This window comes from Accipiter gentilis, chromosome W, assembly GCF_929443795.1.
Source record: "Accipiter gentilis chromosome W, bAccGen1.1, whole genome shotgun sequence".
Taxonomy (NCBI): domain Eukaryota; kingdom Metazoa; phylum Chordata; class Aves; order Accipitriformes; family Accipitridae; genus Astur; species Astur gentilis.
This window is the reverse complement of record NC_064918.1, coordinates 11616706-11643829: the sequence shown is the minus strand read 5'-3', so window position 1 is coordinate 11643829 and position 27124 is coordinate 11616706. Positions and strand designations below refer to the sequence as shown.

The following is a 27124-nucleotide window of genomic DNA, read 5'->3' as shown; positions in this document are numbered from 1 at the left end:
AAAAAAAAAAAAAGCAGCAGCTCTTTCTGTTACATAAAGCAAAACTAGACTTTGACCTTTATGAACCTATACTATTCTACATACATAGCACATCAGCAAAAATACACCTCAGCTCCTGGGGCATACATATGTGAGACATCAGAATCTTTCTCCTGCATTTCCCCTAAAAACTGGCTGTTCAGCTAGTAATCCTGCAGGAATACGTAGGTACTGATATAGTTCACGTCACTATAGTTCTAGGCAAGGAATTCAAGCTTAATAAACCTTGCAAATTAGAAAGAATATTTCCTCAATTTACACACAAGTTAGTGATACAAGACAGGTAAGTAACATGCCTAGGATCAAAAGAACCTCATGTCAAAGCCAGAAGACTAAACATTGTTCCCCTTTCATGAAGGATGTTTGATAACTTGAAGGCACTTTGTTATTAGAACCCTGCTATTCAGGCTTGATACTTCTCCTAATTTAACCCCAGCCAGCAATTAAGAGCCACACAGCTGCTCGCTCACTTACCCCCAGTGGGATGGGGGGAGAATCATAAGGGTAAAAGAGAAAAACTCATGAGTTAAAATAACAACAGTTTAATAATTAAAAAGACATTTAAAAAAAACTTGTAAGAAAAAAAAAAAAACAAGAAAAACAAGTGATGCAAATGAAAACAACTGCTTACCACCAACTGACCAATGCCCAGCCAGTCCCCAAGCAGCAGCCCCCCCGCCAACCTCCACCCCAGTTTTATTGCTGAGCACAACATCACATGATATGAGATATCCCTTTGGCCAGTTGGGATCAGCTGTCCCAACTGTATCCCCTCCAACTTTTTGTGCACCCCCAGCCTCCTCACTGGTGGGACAGTGTGAGGAACAGAAAAGGCCTTAACACTGTGTAAGCACTGTTCAGCAGTAACTAAAACATCAGTGTGTTATCAACACTATTTTGAGCACAAATCCAAAACATAGCCCCATACAAGTGTCGTGGTTTCAGCCCAGACGGTAACAAAGGACCACGCAGCCGCTCACTCACTCCTCCCGCCCCCCTCCGGTGGGATAGGGAGAAGACGGAGGAGAGAAAAAAAACCCCAAAAACTGGAACCTCGAGGGTTGAGATAAAGACAGTTTACTGGGACAACACACACAAAAAAAAAGAAAAAAAAAAAAGGCTACAACAACGGTACTAATGAAAGAGTATACAAAAGGAGTGATGCACAGCACAACTGCTCACAACCCGGGACCCAACACTCTGCCACTTCCCCCACCAAAACAGAGAGCTCTCCCCCAACCCACTCCCCATTTATATAGTGAGCATGATGTCACATGGTATGGAATAGCTCCTTGGCTAGTTCAGGTCAGCTGCCCCGGCTATGCCCCCCACCTCCCAGGTTCCTGTAAAAATTAACTCTATCCCAGCTGAACCCAGGACAACAAGCTACTATGAAGAAATTTAATGCTATCCAAACCAAAAATGGTACAGTACTGTAGAATACCTATTCACAGCATTTGAAAAGTTTTGGAAGAGGAATAAGGTATGGAAAGAATTAAAACTTTTTGGCCACAACTTTCCTACCTATTAAATTAACTGGTAATATCAGAAGCAGAAACCTAAATCTGGAAATCTCAGCAGACAGAGCTTTGGTGAATTCAGAGTTTTTACTTGCCATCCATTTGAAGGTTATACCAACCAGGCAGCACTAATACACTGCATCCACCTGCCCAAATCAATCTTATGGCTAGGTGGATGCAACTTGTGTGTTTATAAGAGGACAACTAAATGCCATTAATCAGCTGAGAAGGCAGCATCCTCTGAGGTTTGTGTGACAGCATGCTTCCCCCCATCACCCCAACCTGACCTGTATTTCCCATAACCCTGCTCAAGTGATAACCACCAGTGGCAGTTGTAATGGATGCATCTGGTCATGATGGCTGCATCCAGCTCAAAGTCGATTCAGGGAGACAGATAACACAATAGACAAGGGCTAATTTGAGCAATGCACCCACCTAACCACAGTACTGGTCAATGTCTGAATCAAGCCAAATTTGGAAGAAGCTAACACCTGTAGTTGGTATGGAAATATGACTAAGTCAATTATCTTACTCCATAAACAGTGGACAGCCCAGGGCCTGTGAGAGACTGAAAGAGTTAATGTCTCAAAGATTGTGGTGGGGCAAGTTCTGCATAACAATGAACTAACCACAGGTGAGAAGTCAGTTAGCAACAGGGCATGGAGGGCATGCCAGAGGGTACACAGTTCTGTGTTCTGATACGCTAAGCAGGGCAGCTCACCATATATGGCCAAAGGTCAAAGAACAGTCATGTGTGCAGGGAGGGAGAAGTTACTCCCCAAACGACCCCCAAGACCACCAACCTATTTCCCAAAGGTTCTGGAAGCACAAACCTCACGTGACAGCTAATTAGCCTAATGAGTTTGAGTGCCTGCCCAAAGGAGGGGCAAGGAGATTATGAAAGGGCACAAATTGAAGCCCCATGTGCACACACCCTCCAGAACTGGACATCTAAACTGGCTGGACCAATGCTGGACCCAGGAGTGGTGAAATCTCTTTTCTCTCTCTGTCTCTCTCTCTTTTTCTGGAATCCCTACACCTCATCCCTTATTTTACATAAACTGTTGACCAAGTCTGGGACTAAGAGTGGATCTAGCCACCCCCCTAGGCTCCTCTCTGAGAAGGAGTCTAGAAAGCAAGAGGGTCCACTCTGAACCTCATGACTCAACGGGAGGGCTCTCCTTATTGTCTTCCCTGAACTGATCCCCAAATAAGCAAGGTTTGCAGTATATGTTCAGTGACATATGGTTAGCACGTGTTATACAGTTTACTGACATAGTTTCATGCCAATTCTTGTTGTGAGCAAATAAAAGTTGAGTTTTGTGAGTTAAAGGATCCCTGGTGTTGTTTCACCTTAATCCTGACCTGGGAATCAGCAAATCTGAGTCATCGTCCTGAGAAATTGGGACAGGACAGGGCCCGCTGAGCTCTCCTGCACAGCAGCAGGCTGCACGCCAGGATCTCCCCTTGAGTAGGGACGCCTCTCAAGGTTACTCCTCGAGGTTGAGAGATTCCTTGCCGCAACAGATACTTGGTAAGTGAATTGGGAATAAAAGCGCTGAAACTTTGAAATCTTAGCTAAGTGATATAAAGGATTTATTGTGCATATATAATCCTTTAGACATAAACTGTTGACCAAGTCTGGATCCAGCCACACCTAAACTCCCCTCTGAGGAGTTTAGAACACAAGGGGGTCCTTTCTAAACCTCATAACTCAACAGGAGGGTCTCCCTGACAGTTTTGTCTGACCCTATCCTCTATGCAGTAAATACTCAAACGTACCTTGCCATTGAACCTTGTTAAATCACTGTCACATTTACCATTGAACTTTAACGCACTGTCTTACATCAACAAAATATATTGTTGCTTCTCTTTTGCGAGTGAAGTGCATGACTCCATCCATGACAATATGGCATGGTTTACATGAAGAAACCAGAACAAACTTCATTTGAGGCCTTATCAGATTTCCAACAGGATTCACCTTTGTAAAGAAATGAAGTTTCTGAATGTTCAAGCACCACACTTGTTAGTTGCTTTGTTAAGTCCCTTTTTCTGTCACTGTTCTATACTGCCATCTCTAGCATCAAGCTTCTGGTTAGTAATACAAGTTAACTAGCTCCAAGTGCTGTTACACTGGTGTGTGAAAACAGCTGTGGCAGTTTAACACAGTCATGCTCATCCAATATTACTTAGTGTCCTCTCAGATGAGACAGAAAAACTCATTATGGAAACTTTTCTAATAAAACAGCAGGTTCACTTGATGTCTACAATCCACTAAAACAGACATTTATGCTACCAAATGCCACAGGCATGTCACGTACATCATGAAAACAAATGCATACTGTGCCTGATATTAAATAAAGCATTGCTTTCACAAATGTGTTTTTACCTCTCAGGATCAGTATTTACTCCAATAACTGGTTTAAATTTATCAAAGACCTTACTGGCTGCCAGCAACATTGTACCATCACCTACAGAAAAAGCAAAACAAAAGTTAGAAGTTAGTTTCACTTGACATTCTAGTATCCCAAACAGTCTCTCACATACTACAGCATTACCATTACATGCTTTTGTATCAACAAACCACCAGGTAAGCTACACGAAAATAAAAAGGGACCAGAAAAATACTGACACCTTGTATTGGGTTTGCATAGCAAGGCTTTGGTAGCTGGGGGGGCTACAGGGGTGGCTTCTGTTGTCCTAAAAGCGGATTCGTTACCTAGTGTGCAATAGACCGATCTCACACAGTCAGGAGAGATACTGCTTTATTCTGCACAGGGTGCCTGATGGACTTTCCACAAATCAAGCACACCAGATTCATCAGGTGTGTCTCTTTTATACAGTAACACTTGCATCTAATTTATTAAACTACTCCTCCTACCTAGTACATATTCAAACTATCTAATGCATATGTATAGGATTATATAACCATGACACATCAGATGCCTTCTCCGCGTGCGCAGGGGTCTCGAGTGGTCTTCAGTGGTCATTTGAGGAGGTATCCTCTCCTTACTTTGACCGCTAAGTCACTCTGCATCAGGTCAGTGGTTCATTTTCCTGCCAAGAGGGACACACCATCAATCAGGAAGAATAGAAAGGATCAGAATTGGTGCTCCAGGTGAGGCACCATTAATCGGGAAAAATAGAAAAGATCAGAATGATCTTGGCTAACTAACTTAATTTAAAACAGGAATTTCTAATCTACCACAGGATTTTCTGTATCTGACATCACTGTGAGAAGCTGCTAGAAGCTTCCCCTATGTACAGTAGAGCCAATGCCAGCCAGCTCCAAGTCAGACCCACCACCGGCCAAGGCTGAGCCAATCAGCAGCAGTGGTAACACCTCTGTGATAACATATTTAAGAAGGGGAAAAAGTTGCTGCACAAGAGAAAAACTGCAGCTGGAGAGAGGAGTGAGAACATGTGAGAGAAACAATCCTGCAGACACCAAGGTCAGTGAAGAATGAGGGAGAGGAGGTGCTCCAGTTGCTGGAGAAGAGATTCCCCTGCAGCCTGGGGTGAAGACCATGGTGGAGCAGATATCCACCTGCAGCTCCATGGAGGATCCCACACCAGAGCAGGTGGATGCCTCAAAGGAGGCTGTGACCCCGTGGGGAAGCCTGCACTGGAGCAGGCTCCTGGCAGGACCTGCAGCCCCATGGAGAGAGGAGCCCACGCTGGAGCAGGTTTGCTGGCAGGACTTGTGACCCCACGGGGGACCCATGCTGGAGCAGTCTGTTCCTGAAGGACTGCACCTGGTGGATGGGACCCATGCTGGAGCAGTTTGTGAAGAACTGTAGCCCGTGGGAGGACTCATGTTGGAGAAGTTCATGGAGGACTGCACCCCATGGGAGGGACCCCATGCTGGAGCAGGGGTGGAGTGTGAGGAGTCCTCCCCCTAAGGAGGAAGGAGCAGCAGAGACAACATGTGATGAACTGACCACAACCCCCATTCCCCATCCCCCTGTGCTGCTTGGAGGAGGAGGTAGAGAAAATGAGAAGTGAAATTGTGCCCAGGAAGAAGGGAGGGGTGGGGGGAAGGTGATTTTAAGAATTGGTTTTATTTCTCATTACCCTACTCTAATTTGATTGGCAAATTTCCCCAAGTCAAGTCTATTTTGCCCGTGATGGTAAGTGGCAAGTGATCTCTCCCTGTCTTTATCTCGACCCACGAGCCTTTCATTATATCTTCTCTCCCCTGTCCAGCTGAGGAGGGGAGTGATAGAGTAGCTTTGGTTGGCACCTGGCACCCAGCCAAGGTCAACCCACCACACAGCTTTTAAAGCAGAGTAGCAACAACTGAATTCAAGATAACAAATATGATTGGAAAAAGTACTATTTATCTGACATGCCCAGGCAACTGAATTTGGCAGAAGCAAGTCTGAAAAAAGATTTATGGAAGTTTCTGTATGTTTATGAGCTGGTAAGAGAAATTCTTTTAGAAAATAAATCTAGAAAGTATCACTAATCAAAGCCACAAGAGACAGGGAACAATACCAAGTTTTACTGTGAATCACATGAAAACAATTACTTTAGTTCCATCTCAGTTGTTCTAGAAGGCACAATTTAAAGGTCTTATTTGGTCCCAAACAGGCATCAAAAAGTAGTCTCAGATAAAACTGCTGAAGTAGAAATCTTATTCTTTCCTGTCTGTTAAACAGAAGGACAACTATAACCTGAATCAGTCTTTGCACCAAGATATAAGATCCAAAACTGTTGACTATGTACCACTTCCCAGTTGCTTGCCTCATTGATAACCATGGCAGATGTTGCCACAGCCAAACTGGCAGAGGAAATGTTCCCACCTCACTTTAATCTCCAATTTAGAGGAGTTCTTTGAAGTCTACAGGAGTATATTAGGATGTTTCAGGAATGAACACATATCCCTTTCTACCTATTTGGAGTGGTAACCAGTAGCTAAGGGCAAAGTGAACCAGTGGTCAAGTCCAACTGCCACAGATGATCAAACATTAAGTTAAGAGTCTAGCAACACACTGCAGTATTTGCAGCAAGTCACAAAAGTGAAACTGTATGAACTGCTGTAATCCAATGTTAAAAAGAATCAGTCCAGTTATAGTTGCTCTGTTGGTTCATTTAAAAAGCTCTAAACAGTGGCACATGCTGCTCAGAAGTTGCATGCTTTTACCTGTACCATCCAACTAGTTACTCCAGTCACTGGAATTAAGTGTGAAAGCAAGACAGTCAGTTTGGGCAAGGGAAGGAAGAGGTAGCATGTTAATCTCCACTCCTATACCTAAAACTGGAGAGTAGAGTTTAGGGCTATGTATCACCACATGACAGCAAGCATTTTATCCTCTTTAGTTGAAAACTGTAGTAGATTCCACAGTTTATACTGTTTTACATGAGATAATACTAAACTTTTCCAAAGTGTCCATGCACTGGCACACGCTTCTTAGTGCTACAACTTTAGATACCAGAGGGAGAGGATGGTCACCACCACTGCATTTTCTGACAATTAGATCAGCAATTTATTTTCAAAACGTGCATACCTCCAGATGCTTCACACGCTGCAATTTTTAAAAAAATTATCTATGAAAACATACTGAAACAAATACTTCCCTTCCATAAAGTCATACCTCCTGCTGATATAACAGCATCTGCCCACCGAACTGTCTCTTCATTATATTCTCGACGTTCAACAAGACGAACTTCTATCCTCTCATTCCTATAAAGTACAGGAAAAAGCCTGAATGTGTCCTATATTGTTCCTTGTCACAACCTTCTGAAAAAGTGACACAGAATTAAGAACTAATTACAGCGGTATTTGGTTTACAAGCATTTGACCCTCACAAATCCTTTACATCTTTTTCATTTGTTTTCAAGATGATAATGCACTGCGTTAGTTAACTGAACTGAGGTAGCTCATATTACGATTGTTTCAGGAATGATTGTTCATCTGCATCACCTTGTTTTCAGTATTCCTATTTTATTAGGGCTTGTAACAGTTTTCTTTCATTGTTTTACACAATCCATGGATATTTGCACTGTTTCTTAAATTCTCAACACCCATACATTCTTACCGTAAACTGTCTATGACATGTTCCATGTTTTTTGTATGAATGCGATGCCGCTCCAGTAGACCAGCATAGTTAGATCCCTTCAAGGCAAGCTGTAAGACAGAAATTGATTTTGTAGTAGTTAATCACTACAATAAGTGCTCAAGTAATACAAATAGAAGTGTCATGGTTTAAGCCCAGCCAGCAACTAAATACCACAGGGCAACTCGCTCATTCCTCCCACCCCCCTGGTGGGATGGGGAGGAGAATCGGAAGAAAAAGGTAAAACCTCATGGGTTGAGATAAGGACAGTTTAATAGGACAACACAAGGAGACAAGAAATAATAACAACAATACTACTAATAAAAAAATATACAAAGCAAGTGATGCACAATACAAGTGCTCACCACCTGGAACCTGATGCTCAGCCCATTCCTGAGTCATGATCCCCTCCTTCCCCTGGCCAGCTCCCCCAGTTATATACTGGGCATGACATCATATGGTATTGAATATGCCCTTAGCTAGTTCAGGTCAGCTGTCCTGGCTGTGCCCCCTCATAGCTTCTTGTGAAAATTAGCACTATCCCAGCCAAACCCAGGACAAGAAGCTATTATAAAAAAAAAAAAAAAGCAGCACATATTTTATCTCAGTAGCCAAACATACTTTTGTAAGCATTCCATTAGTTACATCTATATATACATGCAAGTCAGCTTACATTCACTAGTTTATTAAACTGGTTACATGGCCACAGCAGCCAAGAGTCAAAGACCTTTTAAGGGCTCTACACAAATATGCAAATATGCTATGCTGACTTCTATGCCACTTCAGACACTTTTCTTTCCCCGAATTTGCTAAATAATTTGAACTCTAAGTAAATCTACATAAAATAGTTACATTAACTACACTCCTCTGTCATGTGCTAAAAGCACACAAACAGTTACCTAATTACCTGAAAAGTTATAACATTGTGCTATAGAGAAAGAGGACAACAGAAAAAGCAACAGGAACAATAATTAAGAAAACAGGCATCTTTGAAATATGTAGAATATTAACCTTCAGATTGTATTTGAGCTAAAATGGAAGACTGCCAAGTGGTGACTGTCCTGTGTTCAGCTGGGATAGAGTTAATTTTCATAGGAACCTGGGAGGTGGGGGCATAGCCGGGGCAGCTGACCTGAACTAGCCAGGGAGCTATACCATACCATGTGACATCATGCTCAGTATATAAATGGGGAGCGGGCGGGGAGGGGGGGGGGGGGGTGTCTCACTCGAGTTTCGGTGGGGGGAAGCATCAGAGCGTCGGAGGGTGGTGAGCAGTTGCACTGTGCACCACTCTTTTTGTATATTCCTCCATTAGTACCGTTGTTGTTGTTGTAATTTCTTTGTGTTGTCCCAGTAAACTGCCTTTATCTCAACCCTCGAGGTTCCAGGTTTTTTTTTTCTTTTCTCTCCTCCGTCTCCTCCCCATCCCACCGGAGGGGGGCGGAGGAGTGAGCGAGCGGCTGCGTGGTCCTTTGTTACCAGCTGGGCTGAAACCACGACAGTCCTTTTTGGCGCCCAACGTGGGGCACGAAGGGTTGAGATAACGACAGATCTGGCCAGAACGTGTTGAAACAAAGTTGTCATACGCATTTCTTATACTAGATAAATAGATGTTAGTCACAATGTTGTTTCATTTGTTTACATGGTGGTGTTTTGTAAGCTCTTATATGCTCTATGTGTTGCCTGTAGTTGTGTATCTCATCTCTGGGAGAGTGATTGGGATTATCATTTTGCTGTACTGGGCAATGTCGACTTATGAAATGATTACATCACTGGTCATGAGGTTAAGCTGGTATCTGTATGAGGCAGTGATATCATTTCCATACTTTGGGCACCTTCTGTCGGATTTTATTAGTAATTACACCCAATCCATGGGGAAGTTAGGGGGGGCCCAAGAGAGAGGAGAAAGTACACACGACGGGCTAACCTGTGGTTTTACCTGCGTGACCATGGAGAGGACATGAGGAAGTGGGATGGAAAACCTACCTCAGTCTTGGATGCACGGGTACAGGAGTTGCGAGAAAAAGCAACCAGAAAAGAGAATTCTTCTTGGAAAACTGCTGCTCCAGTTTCCCGTGAGCAGTCCCCCAGACGCATTAGATGGGCTGATCTCATTTCTGATCCTCTTGAAGGGACTTGTGATTCACGTGTGCAGAAAGTGAGTAACGGATATTCTAACCAGGATTAGAGGGGCCCTGCCTCCAGCCAGGTGGAGGAGAGGGACAACCGAGTCTACTGGACAGTGTGGATTCGATGGCCTGGCACATCAGACCCACAGGAATATAAGGTTCTAGTGGACACTGGTGCACAATGTACCCTAATGCCATCAAGTTATAAAGGGGCAGAACCCATCTGTATCTCTGGTGTGACAGGGGGATCCCAAGAGCTAACCGTATTGGAAGCTGAAATGAGTCTAACCGGGAATGAGTGGCATAAACACCCCATTGCGACTGGCTCAGAGGCCCCGTGCATCCTTGGTACAGATTATCTCAGGAGGGGGTATTTCAAGGACCCAAAAGGGTACCGTTGGGCCTTTGGTATAGCTGCATTGGAGACGGAGGAGATTGAACAGCTGTCTACCCTGCCGGGTCTCTCCCAAGACCCTTCGGTTGTGGGGTTGCTGAAGGTTGAAGAACAACAAGTGCCAATTGCTACCACGACGGTGCACCGGCGACAATATCGCACCAACCGAGACTCCCTGATCCCCATCCATAAGCTGATTTGCCAATTGGAGAGCCAAGGAGTGATCAGCAAGACTCACTCACCCTTTAATAGTCCCATATGGCTCGTGCAGAAGTCTAATGGGGAATGGAGACTAACAGTAGATTATCGTGGGCTGAATGAAGTCACGCCACCGCTGAGTGCTGCTGTACCAGATACTTTAGAGCTTCAATATGAACTGGAATCAAAGGCAGCTAAGTGGTATGCCACACTTGACGTTGCTAATGCATTTTTCTCCATTCCTTTGGCAACAGAGTGCAGGCCACAGTTTGCTTTCACTTGGAGGGGCGTCCAGTACACCTGGAATCGACTGCCCCAGGGGTGGAAACACAGCCCCACCATTTGCCATGGACTGATCCAGGCTGCACTAGAAAAAGGTGAAGCTCCAGAGCACCTGCAATACATTGATGACATCATCGTATGGGGCAACACGGCAGAAGAAGTTTTTGAGAAAGGGAAGAAAATAATCCAAATCCTTTTGAAGGCTGGTTTTGCCATAAAAGAAAGTAAGGTCAAGGGACCTGCGCAGGAGATCCAGTTCTTAGGAGTAAAATGGCAAGATGGGCGTCGTCAGATCCCTGCTGACATGATCAACAAAATAGCAGCTATGTCCTCACCGACTAATAAAAAGGAAACACAGGCCTTCTTAGGTGTTGTGGGTTTTTGGAGAATGCATATTCCAAATTACATTCAAATTGTAAGCCCTCTCTACCAAGTTACTGGGAAGAAGAACAATTTTAAATGGGGGCCTGAGCAACGACAAGCCTTTGAACAAATTAAGCAGGAGATTGTTCATGCAGTAGCGTTTGGGCCAGTCTGGACAGGACAAGATATTAAAAATGTGCTCTATACTGCATGTGGGGAGAATGGCCCTACCTGGAGCCTCTGGCAGAAAGCACCTGGGGAGACCCGTGGCCGACCTCTGGGGTTTTGGAGTCGGGGATATCGAGGATCCGAGGCTCGCTATACTCCAACTGAAAAAGAGATCTTGGCAGCATATGAAGGAGTTCGAGCTACCTCAGAAGTGGTTGGTACTGAAACACAGCTCTTCTTAGCACCCCGACTGCCAGTGCTGGGCTGGATGTTCAAAGGGAAAGTTTCCTCTACACATCACGTGACTGACGCCACGTGGAGTAAGTGGATTGCACTGATCACACAGCGGGCTCGCATAGGAAACCCCAGTGGCCCAGGAATGTTAGAAGTGATCACGGACTGGCCAGAAGGCAAAGATGTTGGAATGTCGCCAGAGGAGGAGGTGACACGGGCTGAAGAGTCCCCGCTGTATAATAAACTGCCAGAAAATGAGAGGCAATATGCCCTGTTCACTGATGGGTCCTGTCGCATTGTGGGAAAACATCGGAGGTGGAAGGCTGCTGTATGGAGTCCTACACAACTAGTCGCAGAAACTGCTGAAGGAGAAGGTGAATCAAGTCAGTTTGCAGAGGTGAAAGCCATCCAGCTAGCATTAGACATTGCTGAAAGAGAAAAGTGGCCAGTGCTCTATCTCTATACCAACTCATGGATGGTGGCAAATGCCCTATGGGGGTGGCTACAGCAATGGAAGAAGGGCAACTGGCAGCGCAGAGGTAAACCCATTTGGGCTGCTACACTGTGGCAAGATATCACTGTTTGGATAGAGAAGCTAGTGGTAAAAGTACGTCACGTAGATGCTCATGTACCCACGAGTTGGGCCACTGAAGAACATCAAAACAAACAGCAGGCGGATCAGGCCACCAAGATTGAAGTGTCTCAGGTGGACCTGGACTGGCAACGTAGGAGTGAGCTATTTATGGCTCTGTGGGCCCACGATACCTCAGGCCATCAGGGAAGAGATGCAACATATAGATGGTCTCATGACCGAGGGGTGGACTTGACCATGGACATTGTCACGCAGGTTATCCATGAATGTGAAACATGTGCTGCAATTAAGCAAGCCAAGCGGCAAAAACCCCTGTCGCATGGAGGGCGATGGCTGAAATATAAACAGTGGGAGGCCTGGCAGATTGACTATATCACACGCCCACGAACACACCAAGGCAAGTGCCATGTGCTTACAATGGTGGAAACAACCACTAGATGGCTGGAAACATCCTGTGTCCCATGCCACCGCCCAGAACACTATCCTGGACCTTGAAGAGAAAATTTTATGGCAACACGGCACCCCAGAAAGAATCAAGTCTGACAATGGGACTCACTTCCGAAACAACCTCGTAGACACCTGGGCCAAAGAACATGGCCTTGAGTGGGTATATCACATCCCTTATCACGCACCGGCCTCTGGAAAAATCGAACGATACGATGGACTGCTGAAAACTACATTGAGAGCAATGGGGGGTGGAACTTTCAAACATTGGGATACACATTTAACAAAAGCCACCTGGTTAGTTAATACTAGAGGATCCGCCAATCGGGCTGGCCCCGCCCAACCAAGAGTTCCACATACTGTAGAAGGGGATAAAGTCCCTGTAGTGCGCATGAGGAGTATGTTAGGAAAGACAGTCTGGGTTAGTCCTCCCTCAAGCAGAGGCAAACCCATTCAAGGGGTTGTTTTTGCTCAAGGACCTGGGTACACCTGGTGGGTGATGCAGAAGGATGGGGAAGTTCGACGTGTACCTCAGGGTGATTTGATTTTGGGAGAGAATAGCCAGTGAATTGGGCTGTATGATATTTAACTGCTAAATAACCTGCCAATGCATGTCATTGTATCTATAGTGTCTATATGCCATATCAAGGGTATTATTGTAAGAATTATCCAAATGACTACAGGATGGTCTTTTGAAACTGAGCCAAGTACAACAGCAATAGAACTTGAACTGGCACCCAGCAATTTCCTCAAGATCAACATCTTGGACCTGCAGACCAAGGGCATGAGTTGCACCAAATGTACTAGCCACAAGTTCCAGAGGCAGCATACAACCCAACATCTCACACCATCTCTCTTATACTGAAGAACTGTTACAACAGATGGGGCCCCAAACATCGATGGACACATTAGAGGGATAGCCCATTTGCGTGTGTGTGTGCGCGGGGGCGGGGGGTGAGTCCATATACTTATATATAAGACAAGGAAAGTGGTAGTGGTTGATTGGAAAATGTAAGATCTGAGCATGATGTAGATGGTATAGAATAAGGGGCGGATAATGTCCTGTGTTCAGCTGGGATAGAGTTAATTTTTACAGGAACCTGGGAGGTGGGGGCATAGCCAGGGCAGCTGACCTGAACTAGCCAAGGAGCTATTCCATACCATGTGACATCATGCTCAGTATATAAATGGGGAGCCGGGGGGTGTGTGTGTGTGTGTGTGTGTGTCTCTCTCGACTTTCCGTGGGGGGAAGCATCAGAGCGTCGGAGGGTGGTGAGCAGTTGCACTGTGCATCACTCTTTTTGTATACTTTTTCATTAGTACCGTTGTTGTTGTAATTTCTTTGTGTTGTCCCAGTAAACTGCCTTTATCTCAACCCTCGAGGTTCCAGGTTTTTTTTCTTTTCTCTCTTCCATCTCCTCCCCATCCCACCAGAGGGGGGCAGAGGAGTGAGCGAGCGGCTACGTGGTCCTTTGTTACCGGCTGGGCTGAAACCACATCAATGACAAAGGTGACATTTCCCCTGCATTAAAAAAAGCTTAATGACAACCCACCTACTGCCTTTGATATTGGCCCCTGGATTATAGACCAGATTTTTCAAATTTGTGTCAATAACAAGACAAACAGTATTTAGCAGTTGCATTCTAGCATCATTCTTCCTGGAAGCCAGAGAAATTAAATTCTTAATTTTGACACACTATTTAGACCATGGAAACATTTCACAGTTCACGCAGATAGACTCAAGTAAGCAGGCAGGTAAGGCTTCTGGCTGAAGATTAGTTTTTTTGGTTTGTTTGGGGGGGTTTTTTGCAACAGATTTCTGTGCAAGTAATTCAGTCACCATCTGTATGCATTCATTCTTCACCTCACTTAGTCTGCCCATTTGGGGCTGGTACTGCCAAATATGTGTTTGTATGGACATTAAGCAAGTAGAAGAAAGGGTAAAATTGTTAAGCAAACAGAGTTAATAAATACATTCATAACAAAAGAGATCCTGCTTTGAGCAGTAGGCTAGACTAGATGACGTCCTGAGGTTCCTTCTAGCCTGAATTATTCTATGATTATACTGTCATTGCTTCCTTTTCCCCAATCAGTTAAAACCAATTTACCAGCACAGAAACAAAACTTCTCCTAGAGTTTGTGTAGAGAAATTCATCTGTGCCAGAAGCTTTGAACAGGCACTTCCAGCAATTTATTCATGTTGCACACCCTTCTAAGAGTAAGTACATTGTGCCAGACAGCCACATCTAATCTTATTTCCATAGAGACTCCCACACTGCAGAACTCCACAGCAAAGACGACTGGCAGGATATGACAATTCCAGTTAATTGCAATCCAATACCCAACAAATGCAATCTTTCTTCATCTGACACCTGTCAGTGTCAAGAAATCCAACCATGAGCTAAGTGCAAAGACAGACTCAGTACTGAAGAAATAATAGAAAAGAATGGAATTGGGCATTCTGGAACTGCATTGCTGTCCTGCTCAGCATGTTTAGAATCAGTGATTAACTTACAGGAACAAAATCTATAGCTGGTCTTCCAGCTGGGATCAGGAAACCATCTCCAACAGAAGGGGCTCCTAGAATTTGCCTGGGTGTCACCAACAGCACTACAGGCAGACAGTAGTAGTAGCCAGCTGTGCTTAGACACACACACATATAAGCATGTGGGTGATCAGAAAACATCCAAAGCTTTCAGGTCATTTCTATGAAGCTTGTTAGTACCAGTTTACCAGGGTAAAGGGTGTTAAGTCCTATTAATAGCCTCACACACTTTAACCCCTTGTTTCTACTCCCTAGCTACAATGCTTGTGCACTCCCATACACCTCTTGCTCCTTGAGAGCCCATGGTGTTGCACTGGGAACTTGAACACTGCCACTGTGGGGAGGGACAGGGTAAGCAAGGCTATGGCCAGTTATAGTACTGCCCATTACTGGGTCTGTTGTCAGCCGCATATGATCCATTTAGAGCAGAAAGAAGAAAGTGGAAAGAAGAAAAGAAGGTATTTGACACCCACAGACAATATCTGCTGCTGAGCGCCACAGGTCTAATTTGTTAGGATTTTCAATTGAACATTTGAAGCAGAAATTAACCTTGCTTTACTACCAGAAAGAACAAGAAATCCACAGCAAATAACCTCTGCACTCTGTTGGGAATTGGCTTGATGAGAAAGGACATGGGTATATGGAAAAGTTGTGCGAGCAGAGTTGTGTGTGAAGGAATGTCAGCGTGGGCAGCAAGACTAGGCCTTGGCTGAAGACTGCTGGCCTTGCTGATATCAGGAGAAAAACAACAGCTGGTCTTGCTGATATCAGGAGAAAAATAAAGACAGTGTGACCTTGGCATAGTTTCATAAGCAACTTTTGAAGAAGTTCCCATGAGAAAGTTACGGAACACGCATAGCTGCAAATCACAAGTGGGTTTGTCTTAGTAATGAATAAACATTAGCAATGTACCAATCATATTAGGACCAGTAGGCATAATTATCGCAAGCAGTATAAATATGAGCTATCTGTGCAAATAAAGTTGAATCACTTCTATCACTCATATTGGGTCGACTTATGTGCATTCCTCCGCCGCTCCAACAAATGGTGCCCGAACAGGGACCGAAGAAAGGGGAATTGGAGCGACGGACACTGAGAAGCACCGGTAGCAGCGACCGGGGGGCAAAAGATTAACCGAACGCTGATCGTCTTGGTTGGTGTGTTAACTCTCGTGCCTGGACCGTCCAAAAGGGGTTCGCCGTCAGTGAGGGCTACTGGAAAAAGGCTGCAAAGACTTTTTAACCGAGGTGCCTTAATCAAGGAGCATCAAGGAGCATCAAGAAGCTGGCCGGCAATGGATCAAGAGGTAGCCCTAAAATTATTACAGTGCTTTTTAGAAAAGCGGGGGGTAAATTGCGTTAAGCAAGTTTCGGGATTAGTTGCTTTAGGTCGTGTTAAGGGATGCTTTCAGAATCCGGATTTATTATTTAAGGAGAGTGAATGGCGTAGATTAGATGTATTATGGGATATGGAAATTGATGATGATAAATCAGCTAAAAAACTAATGAAGCAAGGACAGAAACCTTTCAATTAGTGTGGGTACAGCTTTTGAGCTTAGTACCTGGAATGCTATCGGAACCTCCCTATGGGATGAAATTAGTGATGGGTCTAAAGAAGTTAAAGGTCTTGCAACTTTATGGAAATTGATTAAGACAACTCTGTAAGAAATGAAAGCAGATCGTAAAGCGTCTGCATCTGCTTTTGCTGCTCTGTCTCTCCAACCGCAAGCGAAAGGGAAAAGCGGGGAGAAAAACATAATGCAGCGAGAGAGACTTTTGGGAGCTTGTTCGCCTACTCTTGTGCCCTTGACTTCTGCTCCACTCCCTGGGACTGCCGATATTAATCAGCCATCTGACAGTTCCCAAGCCTCCCTAACCGTACGATTAAAGGAAACCCTACAGAATCAGGGAGTGAGTAAAAATCTACCTACAAAAAAACAGCCCCCAGATACCACTGTTCAACATGAACAAATTATACCTAGCATATACCCTGATTCAAATAATGCAAACAAGGACTTGGCTACTCTAATAATAGAACAAAAAAGAGACAATGTTAGAATTGTTAAAGGAAATGCGGAAAAGAGACGGGGAAACCAACCGCGCCCGTGATAGATGCGGAGTCGCTTGTAATAGCCGCTGCAGAAGAAAGGCAGAGACATTGGAGGGGTGTAATGAAAGATGCCATTATAGAAGGGACTATGCTCCAAGCATTCCCAGTTATTGCATCAAATGGACAGAAAAAATGGGAGGCGTTTGACTGGAAGGTCATTGAGAAATTAAGGAATGCTGTGAGTCAGTACGGAATCAAATCTGCGTTAACTCACCAAATACTGCAATTCATTTTTTCTGCTGATACCTCAAGATATTAAAAAGCTAGCACAGTTGATTTTGACACCCGCCCAAATGTTAGTGTTTTTCCGGCAGTGGGAGAAGCTCTGTGATAGGGAACAAACAACATCACGACAACAAACAGATCCCCTATGGGGAGTAACCACGCAGATGCTGATGGGTACTGGACCCTTCGCATCAGGGAACGCTCAGTTACAATGTATCACTGAGGTTCATCATCTATCACAGATCTTGGCGTATCAAGCTTTTCTTACCATACCAAACAATGTGCGCAGCCATGCTTTTACCCAAGTGAAACAGGAGAATAATGAAACTTTTACACAGTTTATTAATAGACTGCATAAGGCAATCTATGACCACCCTGACATGAACGAGGGCATGAAAGAAAACATGTTCAAAATACTTGCTTTTGAAAATGCTACTGAAAAGACACACAAAGCATTGTGTAACTGGCCGAAAAATGAAGACGTCGTTGCTATGATAGAATACATGGATCGATCAGTGGACTCACAGAAAGTAGCCTATGCTGCCACAGCTCTCCAAGGAGCTACAAAGAAGCACAAGGCCAGTAAGACACCTTGGTCAAGTGTTTTAACTGTGGCAAACGCGGACACATTAGGAGCAAATGTACAGGTGTCGCGTCCCAAAGTTGGAGTGACTCAGGTTCGTGGATTTCCTTTGTCAGAATTAAGGTGAAACGACACCAGAGGAGTTCAAACAACAACCAACATTTATTCAACCTAGCTAACTTTGTCCAAGTGCACATGAATTTGTTAATATGAACCTTGCAACATGTCACTAAGCCGCTATTTGAGGAGGGAAGTACAGGAAAATGAAATGGAAAAAGGAACATGAAATGTATCAGAAGGAGAGCCCTCCCGTTGAGTCACGAGGTTCAGAGCAGACCCCCTTGCTTTCTGGACTCCTTCTCAAAGAGGAGCTCAGGGGCAGCTAGGTCCACTCTTAGTCTCAGACTTGATCAACGGTTTATGTTTCAAAGGATGAGGTGTAGAGACTGTGGAAAAGAGAGAAGGAAAAGAGGGAGAGAGTGAGAGAAAGAAAGAGAGGAGAGAGGGGTTTCACCAGTCCCGGGTCCAGCGTTGGTCCAGCCAGCGTAGAGATCCAGTTCCAGAGGGTGCGCACTGAGGATTCGTTCTCTCCTCTTTTATAGTGTGTTAGTTGATGATCTCAACATGCGCAGTTCCCACACCTGGGGTTCACTGGAATCGGTTAGTGAGCTTTGGGGGGAGGGGTGTTCATTGTGGAGTTGCCTCTCTTTTCCTGCTGGCATGACCACTTAAGATAGAAGCACAGTCCCAACTTCCATGGGGCCTTCTTCCTCCAGGAAGGCATAAATTGTGTTCCTTCTCCTGGTCACTTCAGATAAGGAATTGGGGCTTTGGAGAAGTGCGTTCCCACCCTCCCTGGGGCCCTCTCCTCTGTCCACATTGTCCTGTTCACAAAACTCCAGCATTTTTACAGAGGTCATTTTGTCCACCAAAGCTCTTTATAGCGGATGTTTGAGACATTGAATTTGTCAGACCGTCACAACAGGTACTGTTAACAGTAAGTGCTGCAACATGTGTAAGAAAGATAACCATACCACCAAGAATACAGGAAGAAGGGAAACTTTACACCGACCGCGAAGGCCCCTCACGCAACGACACGAATGCAAGGGGCTTGAGTTGCCAGCCCTCAGGCAGCCTCGCAACCACCAGATCTGCCACTGCAGGAAGCTCCAGAGTGGATGTGGAAACCGCAGTACACATCCAACATAAAGGGACCATTGGGGTTTGGACTTAGTGCATTTTAATGGGGCAATCTTCAACAGCTCTAGAAGGAATTCTGGTGCTACCAGGGCTTATTGATGCAGATTATTGTAGGACTGTGAAAATTATGATTCATGTTTTAATCCCTCCTGTTTCTATTCCTAAAGGTACCAGAATAGCACAATTAGTTCCATTCAGGTCGTGTGTTCCGAACCCAGGTGAAGTACAACGTGGAGATGGTGGATTCAGCTCCACAGGGAAACCGCAGGTACACTTTGCCATGGACACAACAAGAGGTAAACCAGAAAAGGTAGTGCAATTGGAAGGGCCTGATGGAGTTATCGTCAAGAAACCGATGAAAAATCAATACAGGAGCTGATGTTACAATTATTTCACGATGCATTTGGCCTCCATCATGGCCATCGATCAATCCAAATTTTGGTATTGCAGGGATAGGGGGCACACAGGCCACCTTAGTAAGTCAGCTACTGGTTACCCATTTGTGTTCCCCAACGGTGAACATGTTACGATGCGTCCGTATATCATGACTACCCCAACTGAATTGTTTGGCCTCATAGGACGTGATTTATTGAGCCAAATGAAGGCAATGTTAGTGACCCATCCTTTTTAGGAGCGGTCACTGAGGGGTAGCCAATTCTGAAAATTAACTGGAGAACAGATGAGCCTGTTTGGATTGATCAGTAGCTGCTAAATTCTGAAAGGCTGCTAAAAATACAAGGGTTAGTTGAGGACCCATTGAAAGCGGGACATGTTGTTCCTTCTACTAGTCCATGGAATACATCAATATTTACCATTCCCAAGAAAAGTGGGAAGTGGAGACTGTTGCATGATCTCAGAGCTGTGAATGCGGTGATACACAGTATGGGAGCCCTGCAGCCAGGTTTGCCATCTCCAGTTATGCTTCCAGAAGAATGGGATTTGTTAATTATAAATCTAAAAGATTGCACCCAGATGGCACTGAACGGTTCGCCTTTTCAGTACCATCAATTAACAAGGCAGAGCCCTATAAGAGATACCATTGGGTCGTGTTACCGCAATGAATGCGCAATTCCCCCACGATGTGTCAGGTGTATGTGGCCTGGGCATTAGAGCCTGTAAGAAAGCACTGTCCTCAGTCAATTATTTATCATTATATGGATGACACTTTATATCGGGAAGGAACTTGCCACAGGATGAAATTTTAACTCAATTGCAGGACATCTTAAGCCATCGCGGAGTAATAATCGCTCCTGAAAAGGTGCAAAAGGCAGCAACTTGGAAGTATTTGGGGTGGCACATAGATGCTAGCAATGTTAAACCTCAGAAGGTTCAAATAACATGAGAAATTTCAACGTTACATGATGTCCGGAAGCTTGTGGGAGATATCTAGTGGGTGCGAAATCTTTGCGGTATCACTAATGACGATATGGCCCCTCTGGTAGAACTCTTGGGTATGAGAACACTGTGCAGATGAGAAACGGGAAATGACAGATGTGATGGGTTGACCCTGGCTGAACACCAGGTGCCCACCAAAGCCGTTCTATCACTCCCCCATCCTCAGCTGGATAGGGGAGAGAAAATATAACAAAAGGCTCGCGGGTCGAGATAAGGACAGGAGAGATCATTCACTATTACCGTCACGGGCAAAACAGACTCAATTTGCAAAATTAACTCAATTTATTACAAATCAACCAGAGCAAGGTAATGAGAAGTAAAACGAAATCTCAGAACACCTTCCCACCACCCCTCCCTTCTTCCCGGGCACAACTACCCTCCCGGATTTCACCACCAAGCCCCCCCAGCGGCACAGGGGGACAGGGATGGGGTTTATGGTCATCACACGTTATTTTCTGCCGCTTCACCTCCTCAGGACGAGGGCTGATCACACTCTTCCCCTGCTCCAGCGTGGGGTCCCACCCACGGGAGACAGTCCTCCACGAACTCCTCCAACGTGGGCCATTCCCACGGGCTGCAGTTCTTCACGAACTGCTCCAGCATGGGTCCATTCCACGGTGTGCAGTCCTTCAGGAGCACACTGCTCCAGCGTGGGTCCCCCACGGGGTCACAAGTCCTGCCAGAAAACCTGCTCCATGGGCTCCTCTCTCCACAGATCCGCAGGTCCTGCCAGGAGCCTGCTCCAGCGTGGGGTTCCCACGGGGTCACAGCCTCCTTCGGGAACCCACCTGCTCCGGCGTGGGGTCCTCCACGGGCTACAGGTGGATATCTGCTCCACTGTGGACCTCCCTGGGCTGCAGGGGGACAGCCTGCCTCACCAGGGTCTTCACCACGGGCTGCAGGGGAATCTTCGCTCCGGCGCCTGGAGCATCTCCTCCCCCTCCTTCTGCACTGACCTTGGTGTCCGCAGGCTTGTTTCTCTTACATGTTCTCACTCCTCACTCCGGCGGCAGTTTCTCCCCGTCCCAACTTTTTTTTTCCTTCTTAAAAATGTTATCACAGAGGCGTTACCACTATCACTGATTGGCTCGGCCTTGGCCAGTGGCGGGTCCGTCTTAGAGCCAGCTGGTATGGGCTCGCTCTCTCTCGAACACAGGGGAAGCTTCCAGCAGCTTCTTAAAGAAGCCACCCCTGTAACCCCCCCCCCCGCTACCAAAACCTTGCCAAACAAAACCAATACAACAGAGCTGACCAATTGGTTGCAGTGCCACGGGAGCCTCCTCCAGGGAATCGTTTTCAACAAAGCACGGCAATCACATGCGTTCTTGCACCAACCCGCTAGGATGTTAACAAAGCAATTTGACTTACCACTCACTGATGCCCAAGGTATCGTTAAAGCATGCCCCGATTGTCAAAAGGAAGGGCTCGGCTTGGGCTGTGGGGTTAACCGGCAAGGTCTTTTGCCATTGCAGTTGTGGCAAATGGATGTCACCCATGTCATGTGGTTTGGTGCAAAGCGTTCTGTGCATGTGTGTATTGATACCTATCCTGCTGCCATGTGGACCATGGCATGAACTGGAGAAAAGGCCTTACATATTGAATGACATCTTCACGCTTCTTTTGCAGTACTGGGTGTGCCTAAAGAAATTAAGACTGACAACGGCCCAGCCTATGGTTCTACACGACTTGCTCGATTTTGTAATTTGTGGGGAATTCACCATGGTACCGGTATTCCACATCTTCCCACAGGACAGGCTATTGTCGAATGGGCCAACCAAACCCTAAAAGAACATGCTGCAAAAACAAAAGGGGGGAACCCAGGGCTTACTCCCAGAGGAACGATTGGCCAAAGCCTTATTTGTGCTAAATTATCTTAGATTGACAGGTGATCACAAAGACCCACCAATGGTAGTGCATCATGTTCTTTTACAGGCAGAAAGGACGCAACAAAGTACAGGAATCATGGTAATGTATAAGGACCCAGAATCCGGGAAATGGTGCTGATCAGCAGAAGTAAAACTTACTGGGAGATCCCGGCTAAGTGGGTCAAGCCATGGCTTCGCACTGATGCTGGACCCGGAATTGTCCCAATGGCAACTGGCACGGCACCAGCGGGTGCTGAAGCCACTGATCCGACAGATTCTAACTAACAGAGTATTACTAGTGGACACTGAGTCCTTCAGAGAGGTTTTTAGAACAGCGTGCCTTATTGTATATAGAACTTGCTTTAGGTAAAAAGTGTGTTAAGCATAATTTGATTAAACATAGTGTGATTACGGGAAGACAGTGTGGGGTAAATGTAAAAGTTAGTTAAAGCCAAAATTAGGGGTAAGGTCTATTTGCATTAATAACCTGGGAACGAGGTTGATTGTGTTTCCACAGATACAGGCCCACGATGGACTCCTGTTCGATTTGCACGACCATCATCATCTGGAGCATCATAGATGATGTGGCAATATGAATACTACCTCAGCCAAAAACTAATGTATAGGTCACCTTGGCTAACATAACAGGTCAAGATTCTCTGCGCATCGCAACTGTATCATAAAGCCCACGAACCAATAGACAAGATGGCTATGACTCGTGCAGCGCGCCTGGCCAGCAACCGAGGCAGACTTTTGGCACCCGCTGGCCACGTGTGCTAAAACCCGTTCCTCTGCAAATGTATAAATACCGGGATTTTCCGAAGAGCATCGGGCTGGTGTACGGTGAGGCCATCGTTGCCTCTGTGGGGATGCCCACGGAAAGCTGGCATCTACCGATTGCTGGGCTGAGTTCGTGGAGCAAGATGGCACAAGAATGTATGGATGGTTCATTTTCCTCATAGTCCTCATGGTCTGGGTCATTAGGGGTAACAGGTTGGGTCAAAGAATTATGGGCATTATTGTAGTTGTTGTGATTTTAGCTATTGTAATAGTTTCACCTTGTTCCGCTTATTAAGGAAAATGGCATCCCAAGTTATTAAGCAAGCCTGGATTGCTCAAAAACAAAAAGAGGGAGAAAGATTTAAACGGAGACCTACAGTGGATTCGACCTTATTGTGATATTACAAATACAGACTTACAGCCGCTGCTGGATTTATTGAGGGGCAGCAATAGCTTAACTTCTACAAGACAACTAAGTGCACCGGGATGGCAAGCCTTGGCAGCAATTGGACAAAAAAAAAAATAAAAAAAATAAAAAAAAAAATCACATCATCCATGTCTGGCAGATACGTTCCTGATTTACCCATAAATTTGAAACCTTATGCTGAGATTGATATGGAACACACTGACTGCAGTAAGCAGCATGACAGTGACACTAGTGGTTGATCCACATCGGTTAATGCCGTGGGACAGTAAGAATGTTTGGGTGTCACTAGCTAAAGGTATTAATCAAACCTCTTTTTGTGTGCTTATGTATTTTATTAGGTATAAATGTTGTTTTTACTGTGGTTAATTAATTGTGTTCACAGATCTTTGCAAAGGGCAATACAGCAGGTGTTAAAATTTTACCTCAATCTATTCACAAACAGATAAATTGGCTGAAGAAACATACACAAAGATCCAGCAAGAAACTAGTTGGTTTGATGGAGTGTTACAGTCAATATTCGGCGGGATAACACCATGGCTAATGTCATTGATTAAGGAAGCCTTACGATGGTTAGGTATATTGATATTAATCTGTGTAATAGTCAGGATTGCGTATGGGTACATGATGAGAGGAGTCTCAAAGCTGACACACCAAGCTCTACTCGCACAAAAAGAAAAAGGGGGAATTGTTGGGAATTGGCTTGATGAGAAAGGACATGGGTCTATGGAAAAGTTGTGCGAGCAGAGTTGTGTGTGAAGGAATGTCAGTGTGGGTAGCAAGACCAGGCCTCAGCCGAAGACTGCTGGCCTTGCTGATATCAGGAGAAAAACAACAGCTGGTCTTGCTGATATCAGGAGAAAAATAAAGACAGTGTGACCTTGGCATAACTTCACAAGTAACTTTTGAAGAAGTTCCCATGAGAAAGTTACGGAACACGCATAGCTGCAAATCACAAGTGGGTGTGTTTTAGTAATGAATAAACATTAGCAATGTACCAATCATATTAGGACTAGTAGGCATAATTATCGCAAGCAGTATAAATATGAGCTATCCGTGCAAATAAAGTTGAATCACTTCTATCACTCATATTGAGTCGACTTATGTGCATTCCTCCGCCGCTCCAACAGCACTCAAAAAAAAAAAAATTAAAAAATCAACTGTGTTACTAAAATCAGGGCTCCCATTCATGCCTCCTCTAGAAATATCTGCTGTGAATGAAACACTGTTGCCAACAAGCACCTGACAAGCAGACAGCTGCTGCAGCATGTGTTTTTCAGGCTGTTATTTCCACAGACTATTACTTCCACACACAACAAACTGCAAACTCCATCTTGCAATTTTATTTACCTCATTTATTTGGCTAATTTGTCAGCATGCTGTCTTTCAACTTGGTCAAAGAACTTCTCAGAACAATGACAGCATAATGTATCTCTGATCATTTGCAGGCTTTTGAGACACCATCATCAGTGGCAAGCCTACAGCTAACATTTCATTGGCATTACTAGCAAGAGGTGGTACAGGTAGTTTCATTGCTGTGGAACTGAGTGTTCTATAACTTAGATTTGGCTTAGGTGTGTTATTTCATCAACAGCTTCAGAAAGCAGAAGAGGATGCTCATCAAATAAGCTGTCAGTATCCTGATAACTAGCTGAACAATTTCCATGGATACTTCTATTCTTGCTAAGAGCAGCATTACAGAACACATATCTAATGTGTAGAGGTCTCCTCTTTGAATTTAGCTCCAAAACAAGCAAGCAGGTATCACTACACAACAAGACAAATGAGAAGTTAGACATTTAAACTCAAGGCCCTGAGCTACATCTACGAGGTTAATAAATCTTCCCAATTTGCAAAAGGCTCCAGAGATTAAAACAGTCCACTCATCTCTAGCTTCATCCCTCTAGCTCAAATATCAATAACTCACACAAGTTCATTCATCTAAGAACTCACAAAGCAACAGCCTGCCTGAGCCCAACCGCAGTAAAGTATATTAAACATGAATGCTAATCAACTGCTTTTCACATAACTACTCCAAAGAACCAGAGAAATGCTTATGGCCCTCATGGTCAGAGGCCACAGCATCACAGAGTTGAGGTTGGAAGGGACCTCTGGCAGTCATCTAGTCCAACCCTCCCCACTCAAGCAGGGTCACCTGGATGGAGCTGCTTGCCCAGGACCATATCTATGTGACTAGATTTTCACAGATGGAGCCTCCACTACCTCTCTGGGCACCCTGTTCCCATGTTCAGCCACTAACACAGTGAAAAATTATTTCCTGATGTTCAGAAGGACCCTCCTGTGTTTCAGTTTGCACCCACTGCCTCTGGTCCTGCCTCATATTCGTCTTGAGCTTAGCGACCATGAAATGATAAAATTCTCAATTCTTAGGAGAGGCAATAAGGGGGTTAGCAAAACCACCACTATGGACTTCCGGAGGGCAAACTTTGGCCTGTTCAGGACACTGGTTGAGAGAGTCCCTTGGGAGACAGTTCTGAAGGGCAAAGGGGTCCAGAAGGGATGGACATTCTTCAAGAAGGAAATCTTAATGGCTCAGGACCAGGCTATTCCCATGTGCCGCAAGTCAAACCACCGAGGAAAATGACCGGCCTGGCTGAATGGGGAGCTTTTGCTAGGAGTCAAGAAAAAAAGGAGAGTTTATCATCTCTGGAAGAAAGGGCAGGCAACTCAGGAAGAGTACAGGGTTCTTGTTAGGTCATGCAGAGACAAAATTAGAAAGGCAAAAGCTCAGCTAGAACTAAATATGGCCACTCTTGTAAGGGACAACAAAAAATGTTTTTACAAATATGTTAACAGTAAAAAGAATCCCAAGGAGAATATCTGTCCTTTAATGGATACAGAAGGGAACGTAGCCACCAGAGATGAGGAAAAGGCTGAGGTACTTAATGCCTTCTTTGCCTCAGTCTTTAATAGGGAGACCAGTTATCCTCAGGGTACTCTGCCCCCTGAGCTGGAAGGCAAAGATGAAGAGCAGAATATACCCCCCCTTAATGCAGGAAGAAATAGTTAATGACCTACTACACCATCTGGACACTCACAAGTCTATGGGACCAGATGGGATCCGTCCAAGAGTACTGAGGGAACTGGCAGAGGTGCTTGCCAAGCCACTCTCCATCATCTATCAGCAATCCTGGTCAACAGGGGAGGTCCCAGAGGACTGGAGGCTTGCCAATGTGACACCCACTTACAAGAAGGGTCAGAAGGAGGATCCGGGGAACTACAGGCCTGTCAGCTTGACCTCGGTACCAGGGAAGATTCTGGAACAGTTCATCTTGAGAGCACTCACAGAGCATGTGCAGGACAAGCAGGGGATCAGGCCCAGCCAGCATGGGTTCATGAAAGGCAGGTGCTGCTTGACCAACCTGATCTCCTTCTATGACCAGGTGACCCGCCTAGTGGATGAGGGGAAGGCTGTGGATGTTATCTACCATGACTTCACTAAGGCCTTTGACTCTGTCTCTCATGGCATACTCCTTGAGAAACTGGCGGCTCATGGCTTAGACAAGTGTACTCTTCACTGGGTGAAAAACTGGCTGGATAGACGAGCCCAGAGGG

General features: G+C 45.1%; 2 protein-coding genes across 7 annotated transcripts in view; one reads left to right on the top strand and one right to left on the bottom strand.

The window, feature by feature from the left end:
• The window catches only part of LOC126035313 (uncharacterized), a 289711-nt gene that overhangs the window by 137996 nt on the left and 124591 nt on the right, over window positions 1-27124 (top strand). The window lies entirely within an intron of this gene.
• LOC126035293 (NAD kinase 2, mitochondrial-like) overlaps window positions 1-27124 on the bottom strand; it is a 74108-nt gene that overhangs the window by 22908 nt on the left and 24076 nt on the right. For 5 of the 6 annotated variants that reach the window (XM_049793725.1, XM_049793726.1, XM_049793727.1 and 2 more), the window contains 3 exons: window positions 7601-7689; window positions 7157-7245; window positions 3949-4030 (listed from right to left, as the gene is read on the bottom strand). In XM_049793725.1, coding sequence (XP_049649682.1) covers window positions 3949-4030; window positions 7157-7245; window positions 7601-7689 — 260 coding nt within the window. Of the gene's footprint in view, window positions 1-3948; window positions 4031-4488; window positions 4521-7156; window positions 7246-7600; window positions 7690-27124 lie in introns of those variants that run through there. The other variant, XM_049793731.1, reaches the window with a different exon arrangement.